The following is a 12,351-nucleotide window of genomic DNA, read 5'->3' on the forward strand; positions in this document are numbered from 1 at the left end:
AGACCAGGGACATTCGGCAGCCTTCTTTTAAAAAGTAGAACAGGTTTCTTCACATAATTCCAGACTGACCCTCAATTGGTAACAAGCACTTCTGCGGCAGAGATCAGGGTGCCAGGAAGAGAAAATCGTGTGATATGTAATTAAATCCCTCTGGAGATGATTTCCCACATCCACTGTGGTAAAACAGGTTCTGTGCTCAGCTGGATGTACAATCTGTCAACGTCTGTCAACATTACATCAAAACCAAGTTAAAAACAACCTTCACTTCTAAGACTGAGGTGTGAATTCTTATATAAGATGATGGCAGTTCTGGCAAAATGCACATTTCGAGTCCCATCGTGCATCCCACAAAACCGGTTGTTCCCAGCCTTTGCTCCTAGGCTCCTCCCCCTGGCATTAATATACTGCGCCACATAACCCCCTTCTTAAGTCGGTTGTCTTCATTGCTCCAGCTCTGCCCCATATCTTCCCATCAGGATGAAGGCACTCCTGAGCACCGGCCTCCTCCTGGTCTTGCTTTCTCCAGGTGAGTGTGACCTGGATTCTATTATTTGTTTCTGGGAAAGGAAATATGCAGATGGTTTTAAAAAAAAACCCTGCAAGGACTTCTAGGGTTCTTGAAGCCAGAAATGGGGGAGTGGGAAAAATCAGCTGTTCTTCCCAGTGGAAAACTGGAAGAGGAGTAGGCGGCAGTTTGAAGGCAGGGAGCCAAGAATGGTGGGTTGGGAATGGAGCTGGGAAAATGACTCAGGAGGAGTACCTGGGAAGGGAGCACAGAGTGGAGTGGGCTCTCTAAGGGGAGGGAGAGATGCACACAAACCATGGGTTACTTGCAAAAGGAAGGTAAACTTTTGCAATTTCAACTCAGCTTCAGCCCTTGCCTATTAGTGGCTCAATATAATAGGTGGTATTGAATGGCGTCCTTGATCTGATGACGTCATCTGTTGCTTATCAAGGGTCACGTATAAGTTCTGAGTAAAAGAACTGGAATTCAGGACTCCACAGAAGTGTAATGCAGTCTAGGAATTGTGAATATGGAAGGCGTAAATGGTCTATTTATGCCTGTAACCTTCTGTATATGAGCTTTTCACAACAGCATTTTGCATATAGGTCTGTGTGTGATTTTTTTGCAATTGCCATGTTTTTTCACAACATGGCGATCGTGGTGGAGGAGGACTGGGCCCGGGTAAGTGCTGGCAGCTTGGTGAGCATGGGGAGGGGGTTCTTGAATGGGGGCAGGGATCAAGCAGTGGCAGGGGCTCGGTGGGAATGGCTCAGAGGACTCCCAGACCGGAATGGGCACCTGCACCATTTCTACTCAGTGTATAGTTTGTGATGGCCACTACTTCAGACAGCTTTAAAAAGGGATTAGAAAAGTTCATGGAGGACAAACCTATCAATGGCTACTAGTGCTTATGGCTAAATGCTACCTCCAGTATCAGTGTGAACCTAAGAACATAAGAAGAACAATGCTGGATCAGACCAAGGGTCCATCCAGTCCAGCACTCCGTTCACACAGTGGCCAACCAGCTGTCAGCCAGGAATGCTCAAGCAGGGCATGAGCACAACAGTACCCTCCCACCCATGTTCCCCAGCAACTGGTGCAGATAGGCTCACGGCCTCTGGTACTGGGGGTAGCACATAGCTATCAGGACTAGCAGCCATTGATAGCCTTCTCCTCCAGGGACTTGTCCAACTTGTCCAACCCTCCTTTAAAGCCATCCAAATTGGTGGCCATCACTACATCCTGTGTTAGTGAATTCCATAGTTTAACTCTGCACTGTGTGAAGAAGGACTTCCTTTTATCTGTCCTGAATCTCCCACCAATCAGCTTCATAGGATGACCTAGTATCCTAGTATTTTGAGAGAGGGAGAAAAAATGTCTCCTTATCCACATTCTCCACACCAGGCATAGTTTTGTAGACCTCTAGCCTGTCTCCCCTTAGCCCCCCTTTTTCCAAGTGAAATTATCCCAGCTGTTCTAATCTTCCCGCAAAGGGAAGATGCTCCAGCCTCTTGATTGTTTTAGTTGCCCTTCTCTGCACTTTTTCCAGATGAACAGAATGTTGGACCCCTTGGTCTGATCCAGCATGGCTCTTAGGTTATTATGAACTTGTACATTTCTTACCATGCTCAATTTTAGGTCAGCGTGACTGAGTCCTTTTAAGAAGTCTTCTTCCTAGGGAGACTTGGCTGGAAACAATGGCACTCTCCTTCTGTATTGTGATGGGATGCAATATTGTTAAAGATCTATTAAATAGGTTATTAGATGGGGATTTAGCCTAATTAGAAGTAGGAAAAATAGTGTTTTTTTATCACATTGAGAAAGAGCAAAATCCGTAACCCTTCCCAATGACTTTCAGGTGCATTCTGAAACAGACTGCCTACGGAGTTATCTGGACTCATTATGGGTGTATTTCTGGAGAAAAGGAAAGAAATGCTGGCTTTTATCTGTGAAGTACGGCGTGACCTATGTAGGTGGCACTGAGGTTTTTTCAACTCTTTCTCCTTTCTCCAGTGGCAGCTCTGAGATGTAAGACATGTTTTGGCTGTGGAGAAAAATGTAGAGATGAAGATGTGAAGACTGAGGAGTGCAAAGAGGATCAAGCTGCTTGCCTTGCCATGGCTGTTGATTTCAAATTCTGTGAGTCAGAACTACTTTGTCCATTCGCTTTCCTCATTTGGTCTCTGGAACATGCAGGAATGCCTGACATGTGTCAGTGGGAATCACTACGAAAACCTGAGCTTTCCTAAAATCCTATCTGTAAAGTTCTTGGTAGGCACTCTTCATTCAGCCACTAAGTGAGCGCACTGTACTATGAGGTTAGTCAGCAGCCTTCCAAGTCATAGGCTGGCAAGTGTCCAGCGCAGGAACACAGAAGCGTTGAGGCGGAACACAGAAGGGACCCTCTCCTCTTCAATCTGCCAGCCCTGCATTCTTGGCTAGACACACTATTTTGCATGTCTACCCGGGACTTTGGAGAGGGGGTGGGAATGGGCCTGGAGACCCCATAGGAAGCAGCAGAAAAGGGGCTTTTGTTCTCTTCTCTCTCCCCACCCCAGGAAATGTACCCTTTTGGCCTTCTCCAAACTGCATTTCAAGAGCATGGAGAGGCGGCCGCCATGGTTTTCTCCATGTAGGCTACGAAAGGAGAGCGGGTAGAGGTGGGGTGGGGATTGCGGTTTCCTGGCTCCATACTCAGAATGCTCTCTATAAACTCAGAGCCAGGAACCAAAAAATCCTATGGTCCTCTAGACAGTGTCTAGTAGACATAGGATTGGTCTCCAATACAATAATACTGACTAGTTTTACTCAGATACATTACACTGTCTAACACTTCTGCATTCTGCTTACATTTTTAAACCCCCAAATTGTAGGTTTTTCCTTCATCATGTTATTGGCGGTGTGGCCTCCTGAACCCAGGCCAGATCCTCCTCCATTTGTTCTTACTTGCTTACTTTTCTAAGTGGTTATTTGGTTCATTTTAGTTTCAGAACTTAGAATATTTGGGTCCAAAACACCCTGGTGGATAACCACACCAGAAAGATAGATAGATAGATAGATAGATAGATAGATAGATAGATGATAGACAGACATCTAATCTAATCATTGACTAGAAAATGATCCAAAAGTACTAACATGAAGTACTTTACATTAAGGACATTAACATTCCCATACATTTCTCTTCTTGTTTCAAGTTTCTGAGGGTCACTCTTTGGCCCTGTTCAGATGCAGATTGGGGAAGGGTGGTGGTTAGGCTAACCATGGTGCAACCACTGCTAACCACTGAGTGCTACTGCGAGTGCTACTGCCACACATCCAGGTAACCATGTAGGGATGTACGAAAGTCACTTACCTGTTCGTGGATTATGCTGATGCTGGGGGGGAGGCACTCTGTCCCTCCCCCGAAATTCTGGCTGGGGGGGGAGGCGCTCCGTCCCTCCCCCCCGAACCCTGGCTGGCCGGCTCCGCTCCACAGAGATTGTGCGGAGCTGCCGGCCGGCTCCACCAGCGTCCGGACATCCAGCCGCTGGCTAGCAGGGACGCAAATGGTGACGGCCGTAGCAACCGCCATTTGCGTCCCTGCAGTCAGCCGTGATAGGCTACGTAAATGTTTACATAGCCTATCACGGCTGATTTTTTTAAAAAAAAATGCGCATACACAAATGGCGGCGCCCATGGGCACCGCCATTTGCATTCCTTATTTTGGCATGTCTTAGTCTACGTAAACATTTACGTAGACTAAGATGGCGAAAATAAGGGGAACGCAAATAGAGTAGTGTCTACGCTATTTGTGTCTACGCTATTTGCGTTCCCCTTATTTTTGCCGTCTTAGTCTACGTAAATGTTTACGTAGACTAAGACATGCCAAAATAAGGACTGCATGGGCACCGCCATTTGCGTAAATGCGTTTTTTTTCTTTTAAACCAGCCGTGATAGGCTAAGGCAAACATTTATGTAGCCTATCACGGTGTTTTTTAAAAATCTAGCCGTGATAGGCTACGTAAATCTTTACGTAGCCTATCACGTTTTTGTTTTTTTTTTAACTGGAGATGGCGGCAGTGGCAGCCGGTCGGAAGACCGGCTGCCGCAGCTGCTGCCACCGCCGAACACCGCCGAACCACCGCCGGAGCCGCCGCCGGAGCCGCTGCCGCCAGGAAGATCCGCCCAAGGTAAGTCCCGTCCCAGGGGGGGTGGGGGGGCAGACCGTTCCGCCACCGATTTTGGGGGGCCAAATGCGCTGGCATTCGGCCTCCCCGAGATCCGTGGCGGAATTCTCTGACATCCCTATAACCATGTTCCGCAACAGGGTTAGGCTAACAATTCTCTAACCATGCTTCCTCCCGCTGGAACCTGTAGTCTTCTGCGTGGGTCACCCTGCATCCCAGGGGCCTTTGCGCTGTCAGCCATTTTGGTGCTCGTTGCTGCTGGCCATTTTGGTGCTCAGCAGTCTGATCCTCCTGGCATGTCCTGCACAATTGGCTCACATGGGCTGAAATCCGTCTTTCCCAGTCCAGGGTGCCAATCTCCACTGTAATCTGAGATTTTAAAGAATTCAGATGCAGGAAGCAACAGAAATGGTGCATTCAGCCATCCCTGCTCAAGACTACAATAACCCAATATTGCTATGATAGGTCTATCCGATACAGCACCTAGAGATGGCATGGTTGTTTCTTGAGCTGAAGATAGGGATGGACGAAAGAGAATTCCGCCACGGATCATGGTGAGGCCGAATGCCAGTGCATTCAGCCCCCTGAACTCTGTGGCGGAACGGCCTGCCACCACCCTGCCCCCCCGCGGATCCCCCCCGGGATGAGACTCACCTGGGGTGGATCTTCCGGGCAGCGGCGGCTCCGGCGGCGGCTCCGGCGGCGGCTCCAGCGGCGGCGGCCGGTCTTCCGACTGGCTGCCGCCACCACCATTTCCACTCTGGTAAAGAAAGAAAGAAAGAAAGAAAGAAAGAAAGAAAGAAAGGAAGAGAAAGACGTGATAGTCTACATAAAGATTTACATAGCCTATCATGACTAGGTTAAAAAAACAACAACGATGTGATAGGCTACGTAAATCTTTACGTAGCCTATCATGGCTGGCTGGGTTAAAAACAACAACAACCGCGTACGCAAATGCTCCATATTTGCAAATATGTAAAAGCCATATACATTTTTTATTTGCACTCAGCTATATCTTTCATCCAATTATTTCTTGTCAGATAATCTTAAAGAATCACCGATATTATTACAGGGCATTTACGTTCCTTATTTTTGTCCTCTTAATCTACGTAAATATTTACGTAGACTATGATGGTGAAAATCAAGGGGAATGCAAATAGCATTGTGGGTGCTATTTGCGTCCCTTTTTGATTCCCCATTTTAGCCTACGTAAATATTTACGTAGGCTAAAACGGGGAATCAATAGGGACGCAAATAGCGCCTGCTACGCTATTTGCATTCCCCTTGATTTTCGCCATCATAGTCTACGTAAATATTTATGTAGATTAAGAGGGCAGAAATAAGGAACGCAAATAGCGGCGGCCGTAGCCGCCACCATTTGTATACGCGTTTTTTTTTTTTTTAAGCAGAGCCCTCTGCGGCCGGACATCCGGCTGCGGACGGCTCTGGCCTGGCCGGGCCTGGCTGGCTGCTCCTTGGAGCTGCTGCGGAGCACAGCTGGCCTCGGAGAATTCCGGGGGGGGAGGAACGGAGCGCCTCCCCCCCAGCGAGGATTCTGGGGGGAGGGACGGAATGCCCCCCCATTGACATAATCCACGAACAGGTAAGTGACTTTCGTACATCCCTAGATCAGAGACAGCTGTATTTCAGAGTAGGTTGTGCAATGTAAGATTGTGAAACTCATTAAAGCCAAAACGAGTCATTGTATTTAGTCATTGGATCCACTTGGGTTCTTTCTCCAAAAGGAACTAATCTATCTATTTACAACTTGTCTTTATTGTTCTGAAATAAAGATCTCTTACTCAGTGGTTTGTCTTCCCAGTGTTGTACCAATAGTGCCCCCACAGTTTGATGTCGAATATTACTGATATATTCCCAGATTCCCATTTTAATATTTCTTTTCATTTTGCTTAGATACAATTGTTGGGAGGAAAATGTATGGCATACATCACAAATCCACTTTATTCACGTCAGCAGGATTTTAAAAATATTTCAGTCTTAAACAATGTTCACAAAATTTATTATGTCCATGGGGAAACTTTCCTGTTGGAGGACTTCATCCTAGCAAGAGAAGTGTTTGTGGGTTTTTTTTTCTGAGATGTAGCACTTCCAGCTACCCAATCCCCTATATTTCTAGTTGTTTTGTAAGCCATATACATTTTTTATTTGCACTCAGCTATATCTTTCATCCAATTATTTCTTGTCAGATAATCTTAAAGAATCACCGATATTATTACAGGGCTATGCACCATTCTATCATTGGAAACTTTTAAATTTGGGTGACAGTAAGGATCTTCTTTTATATTATTCCCCTCTTTTTAATTCTCTGTAACAATCTCCCCAGGTAGCCCCTTTGCATAGAGGCCTGATGTAAGCTGTCAGATTAATTTCTATAAATTGTCTATAAGGAACATTTCCTCTGATATGTTGTTTAGAATGTGAAAAATCATACCTGAGGAGCATGTTGGGACCTGTACTTTCCCTCTAAATTGTAGTGCTTAAGAGAGCAATCCTATGGCCACTAGACAGTGTCTAGGAAGCCATAGGATTTTTTGGTTCCTGGGAACTGAGCTCAGAGCCGGAAACTACACTCCGCACCCCCTCCCGCACTGCATCATAGGCAGTGTGGTTCTCACTGGTCTCTGCTCTTGGAAAAGGATCACAGAGAGGGAGAAAAGGGGGCATTCCTGGGGGCGGGAAGGAGGAGGCTGTGGAAGCCATGCCGCCTCCCACCCCTCCCGCTCCAATGTGCCACAGCAAGATAGCTTAAATCATGCTTCTAGCTGCAAAGGCAGGGCAGCTGGAGCACATAAGAGAAGATCCCTTCTGTGCTTCACCCACCCTGCATTGGGTAGGCATCAGCACCTGACTTGGGAGAAAATTAACTTGGTTTCCTCCACCCCCCATGACATTTTTTTCTGATTCTGTTCACAGTGAATATTCCACTCATTTTCACTTACAAAGGATGTGTCAAACTTGCTGATTGTCATGAAGGCTATTATTCGGTGACTTTAGTAGATGGTAAATCCATCCGGCATAAATATGAGTGCTGCCAGACTGATGAATGTAATGCGCAGCATCTGCATTGTAAGTATCTACATCTTTGTAGACTTCATCTACATTTGTGAAAACAATGAGTTTCAGTGATTCCACCACAAGAAGGGGAAGCCAGGATGATGCTATGCAGAGAGGCACTGACTGACTGCATTCTTGATGGCTGAAGTCACTGTGGGCAGAGAGCAGGATTGTCTGAGCATGATTCACTCTTGTGTGAGGGAATGGCTGCCATTCATATCTATGGGGAAAATTAAAGACCTGCATTTGAGGACACTGTTTCAATGAGTGCCAACCCTGCCCTTTGTTCAATGTAATGGGTTTATCTTCAATGGGAATCCTATATGGGGGTGCAAACGGTATCTTACACCCCTCCCCAGCCCTTTCAGTATGAAAGCCTCGATAACACACACACAGGGATACAAAGCCCATGATAACAATGGGTATTCTGCCCCTTAGAAAAAGAAAACTGGGATCCTGAGTCAAAGGCTATTCTGTTTTTACCTTCTTTGTTTAATAGGAATCTTCTCTTTCCTCATAAAGACAATTTTCTTTAATAGTTGGGACTATTATGGAAGAGAACAAAGAACATCTATGTGAAAAGTTAGATCATACTAGCATACCCAAATGATGGTTTAAATACCTTCAGGGCTCCATATATCTCCCACTCTTGTCTGATGATGGCTGAAGTGCTGATAATGGCTGTTTTTCTTCAAAGAGTAGGTTGGAACTCTGAACAAGAGCATTCCTCTTACTGAAAGAGTGTGTGTGTATATATATATATATTCCAGATCCCACATCCTCATTAAACTACAATTCCCAGGTATATTAGTGGCCTGATATGACAGTTATAGTATAAATATGCAGCACTGATAAAACACACATATGCTTCTTGAGATACATGTAAACTGTGTGGGAGGTTTTCTGCCAAAGTCGGTGTGAAATCTTTGGTCAATCTTAGCAGCTAGAAAGGATCAAGAAGATCCAAATGTCAACGTGTCTGGTTTTGTTCCCGATCAGCCTGTACGATCCAGACCACATTTTGTGCCGCAAGCACACAGCAGGAGGGCTGCAAGAAGTGTTTCTGGAGTAAGGGCTCCAGGGGTCCCTTAGAAAGAAAAATGTCCCAGAAAAAAAGGCTTTGGTGTTTCAAAAAATATGTCACGGTGTTTGTAAAACTGGGTCTCACAGCACAGTAGATGCAACCTTCGTAGGACTAGACATTCCAGTGCAGAACTTATGAGACTTGAAAAAAACGTGATGGTCATGGATCTTTGCACTGACTCTGGGGTCTGGTTTTTGCAGTGCCAAGTGAGAAGAGCCTTAGACCTAATGGGATGCAATGCCCGGGCTGCTTCCAAACAAATGCAGACTATTGCGACAGCTCGAAGAAAACCGTCCAGTGCCTTGACATTGAGGATCAATGTGTCAAAACTGCCTTTAACATCAGTGCACGTGAGTTGAGTTGCCAACCGTCAAGAGGGCATGCGGAAGCCTGCATTGTTTTTCTCATTCTTTCTTTACTGTATTTAACGAACACCGTAAATTTGCTGAGAATGACCGTTTATATTGCTGATCTTGTCCTCTGCGTCTGATGGCCCTAAGATGATATCCCTTAGTTCTTTGGCTGGGGGACAGATGCTGCTAGTTTTACCCACTCTCTGTTTGTCCACATTTAAATGTCAAGCCTTCGTTTCACAGGTCATTAGGACACTTATTAATTATTTGGCAGGAGACTAAGGGACCTGTCCTGCATCTAACACAACTTGTGGTGCTCTTCATGCTGTTTTGTTATTGTTGAAACCATTGCTTTCTATGTGTGCAAATGGTCTTGCTGCATAAAGACCATGGGGGAGGGGAAGGATCTTCCTGACTGGTCCAAGGACCTGTCAGCCAGCACAGGTCCTGCATACACTGGTGCTGGGACTGAACTCCAGGGGCAGAGTCGGGGTCAAGTCCAAAAGCAAGGTCAGTAGGCACTCAAAACTCCAACACAGGGCAATCCAGAGAAAAGCTGGGTTAGCAGGGAAATACCAAGCAGGAGTGAGGGCCCTGACATTGTCCCAGCACCTAGTGTCTGCAAATGAAGGCATTTAAGCCTGAACCTGAAGAGCTGCATCTAGAGCACAGCTGCAGGCCATTAGCGTCAACTGAGGAAAGGTCTATCCAGTGGCAGGGACTTACGCTTGAGGACAACTTTACTCATGAGGAATCCATATTCCTCTGGCAGATGCTCCTACATCTGACAGCTGGTGCCTTGCTCCCCAGGACTAGGTAGAAACTTGCCATTGGCCTCTAAGTCGGAGAGGGGCTAACTATGGTGTGAGGGTTATCATAGATTCCTGTCTTTTCTGATGGCCTGGGATAACCAAATTAAAGTCAGTTCTTCTGTGATGCAGGGCTCGGAGGTCTCCATGTCATCCTCCAGACAGGAGTCCTCCAGAGAGCATATGATAGTGGTGCACAGACCTGCCTTGGGGAGTATTTCCAGACATGTCTGCACATTCAGGAAAGACACCCTCAAGGTTTTCTAATGTCCCCTAGATAAAATCCTCATATGCATATTCTCCTTTCCCCTCTCCCCAGTTGGATTACCCAATGAAAGAGTAGCTTTTCAAGGCTGCACAAACAAGAATTCATGTTCCATCCCCCTTGGAGAGTCACAACAAGGAAATGGATTGCTGAAGATCAACCACTACATACTGGAATGCCAAAATCCCAAGGAATCATTCAAGCAGCTTGAACCTGAGGTGTAGATAGAAGAGAGCAGTCACCTCCTCTCTATATATTCTACCATTTGCAACATTGGGGAGAAATTGGGGACCCTAGAGGTGAGATCAATGAGGGTCTGGGACTCATATTTCTATGGTGTACTTAGACCAAGAGAGCCTGAGAGCGTTCCAAAGGACCAGATAAAGGAGGATTTAGATGTGCTGTCTTTGGGCCTTAAGCTCAAGCAAAGTATGGTTTCTGGGTTAATTTACACTGAGTCATGATCGTTCAAAATAAATTGATATAGCAAATAAAATCTGTGTTTTGCATATTTTCCCTCATGAAGATTTGTTGAGGTTTGCAGATGTTGGTGTTTGAAGATGCCTTCTTCGGGTCTTGAAGAATGGTTCATTGACCCAACATGCTTGAGTCCCTAACTAAATAAGGGGTTGTGTTTTAGTGTGAGTTCACCTTCAGTCTCTCTGGAGTTGGAGAGTCCAACGTTCATTTTCCTGGGCACTCAGAGAAGGTTTTTTTTCACAGACAGCCTCAGTTCCTGATAAACAAGGTTGTTTTTCCATCCTCAGTAGCAAACTAAAACAGGGTGCAGGAATCTGTCTTCCCAGGTTCCAAACAAAATGCCCAACCCTCTGCATGTTTACTCCAAAGCAAGGATGCAGCAGACTGTGGCCTTTGAGAAAAATGGGAGTTCTCCTGCATCTCTGTTGTCCAAGCGTAAATTAACACCACTGCCACAATTACAAGGGATCTAATGGAGCCATCCAGATATACCATCCATTCTCTTGTTCTGAGATAACTTGGTACCCAAGGGCATCTGGTTGTCAAGGTGTTTACCGCGTTTTTAAACTGCCCTAGCCACAGGATTAAGATGTCCCGACAACCCGTGCTAGGCAAAGGGAAGTGTGCTAATTAGGCAGCTCACAAGTGACAGGCCTTGGGAGAGAAAATAAGCCACTGTGGCTTATCTTCCCTGCCTGCTTGCACAAACCTGCCCTCTATAATTTGTTCTAAACTGGCAGTTGATTGTCCTTGTGCTGAAGGATTGGTATACTAAATGAACATTCATCTTTTTCAGCTGTGAAGACGTAGTGCCGCTTTTGGGAGCAATGTAAAAGAACATAAAATACTGGAAGCCATTACAGAACAAAACAGCATATCAACCAGACTATAAAATGTCTTTTCTATGCCATTATTATTTAAACATCATAGAGATCCCTGTTGTTCCTCTGTTATATTATAAAGGAAAAGCCAAGCACACCAAGCTGAAGGGCATGCCAGTCAAAGATGATCCAGGGACTTCAAAGTCCTGAACGTTTAGCTCAGTTGACTGAGGCTGAGCTGACTAAGACTGGGAAGAAAATATTCATTCATTCATTCATTCATTCATTCATTCATTCATTGATGGTGCAAACCTATGCATATTTGGACAGAAAAAATGCTCTGCGCCTCCCACCTTTCCCCAGCTGGCTGGGGAATGCTGGCACCTGCAGGATGCTTTTCTGTCCAAATATTCATAGGATTTTGCTCTTACTCATTTATTACGTCTCTGTTCCACCCACTAGCTGAAGCTCTTTGGGCAGTTCACAACAATTAAAGCCACAAAATACAGCACGAAAGATACATTTTAACAATAAAATAAAATAAAACTACAGTATGAAACCAAACTCTAGAAAAACAAACAAACAGCAACAATGTAGAGTTTTAAAAGCACAATAACAGATTTAGGGAGCAATCCCATGTCTGCTAGTCAGCAGATAGACGGCCACAGGACATGTGGGTTTCCAGGAACCGACCTCAGAGCCCACGCTCCAAGGTCGGTTCCCCGAGAACCAGCCTTCCCCCCCTCCCGCGTTGCCTCGCAGGCAGCTCAGAACTGCCCCATGCTCGGGAGAG

General features: G+C 45.7%; 1 protein-coding gene across 2 annotated transcripts; it reads left to right on the forward strand.

Annotated features, from left to right (window-relative positions):
• The first annotated feature begins 421 nt into the window (after window positions 1–421).
• On the forward strand, window positions 422–12,119 carry LOC146337713 (phospholipase A2 inhibitor and Ly6/PLAUR domain-containing protein-like). 2 transcript variants are annotated; one of them, XR_014785058.1, is made up of 6 exons: window positions 422–526; window positions 2,519–2,644; window positions 7,606–7,758; window positions 9,031–9,180; window positions 10,312–10,556; window positions 11,534–12,119. XR_014785058.1 is itself a non-coding variant. In XM_084815169.1 (5 exons), the coding sequence occupies exons 1-5, from the start codon at window positions 478–480 to the stop codon at window positions 10,479–10,481; spliced, it is 648 nt and encodes a 215-aa protein (XP_084671295.1). In that variant the 5' UTR covers window positions 422–477; the 3' UTR covers window positions 10,482–10,767. The 2 variants fall into 2 exon arrangements, 1 of the variants encoding a protein (XP_084671295.1); XM_084815169.1 differs by lacking the exon at window positions 11,534–12,119 and having other exon boundaries at window positions 10,312–10,767.
• The last annotated feature ends 232 nt before the right edge of the window (window positions 12,120–12,351 follow it).

This window comes from Heloderma suspectum, chromosome 10 (assembly GCF_057233095.1).
Source record: "Heloderma suspectum isolate Gila_16-S chromosome 10, 16-S_ref, whole genome shotgun sequence".
NCBI classification, from domain to species: domain Eukaryota; kingdom Metazoa; phylum Chordata; class Lepidosauria; order Squamata; family Helodermatidae; genus Heloderma; species Heloderma suspectum.

Excerpts from the sequence above, each read along its gene's own strand:
- LOC146337713 (XM_084815169.1), top strand. The coding sequence starts at position 478 with ATGAAGGCACTCCTGAGCACCGGCCTCCTCCTGGTCTTGCTTTCTCCA. Across the intron at positions 7,759-9,030 it reads TAATGCGCAGCATCTGCATT|TGCCAAGTGAGAAGAGCCTT; the intron begins GTAAGTATCTAC and ends TGGTTTTTGCAG. Across the intron at positions 9,181-10,311 it reads TGCCTTTAACATCAGTGCAC|TTGGATTACCCAATGAAAGA; the intron begins GTGAGTTGAGTT and ends CCCTCTCCCCAG.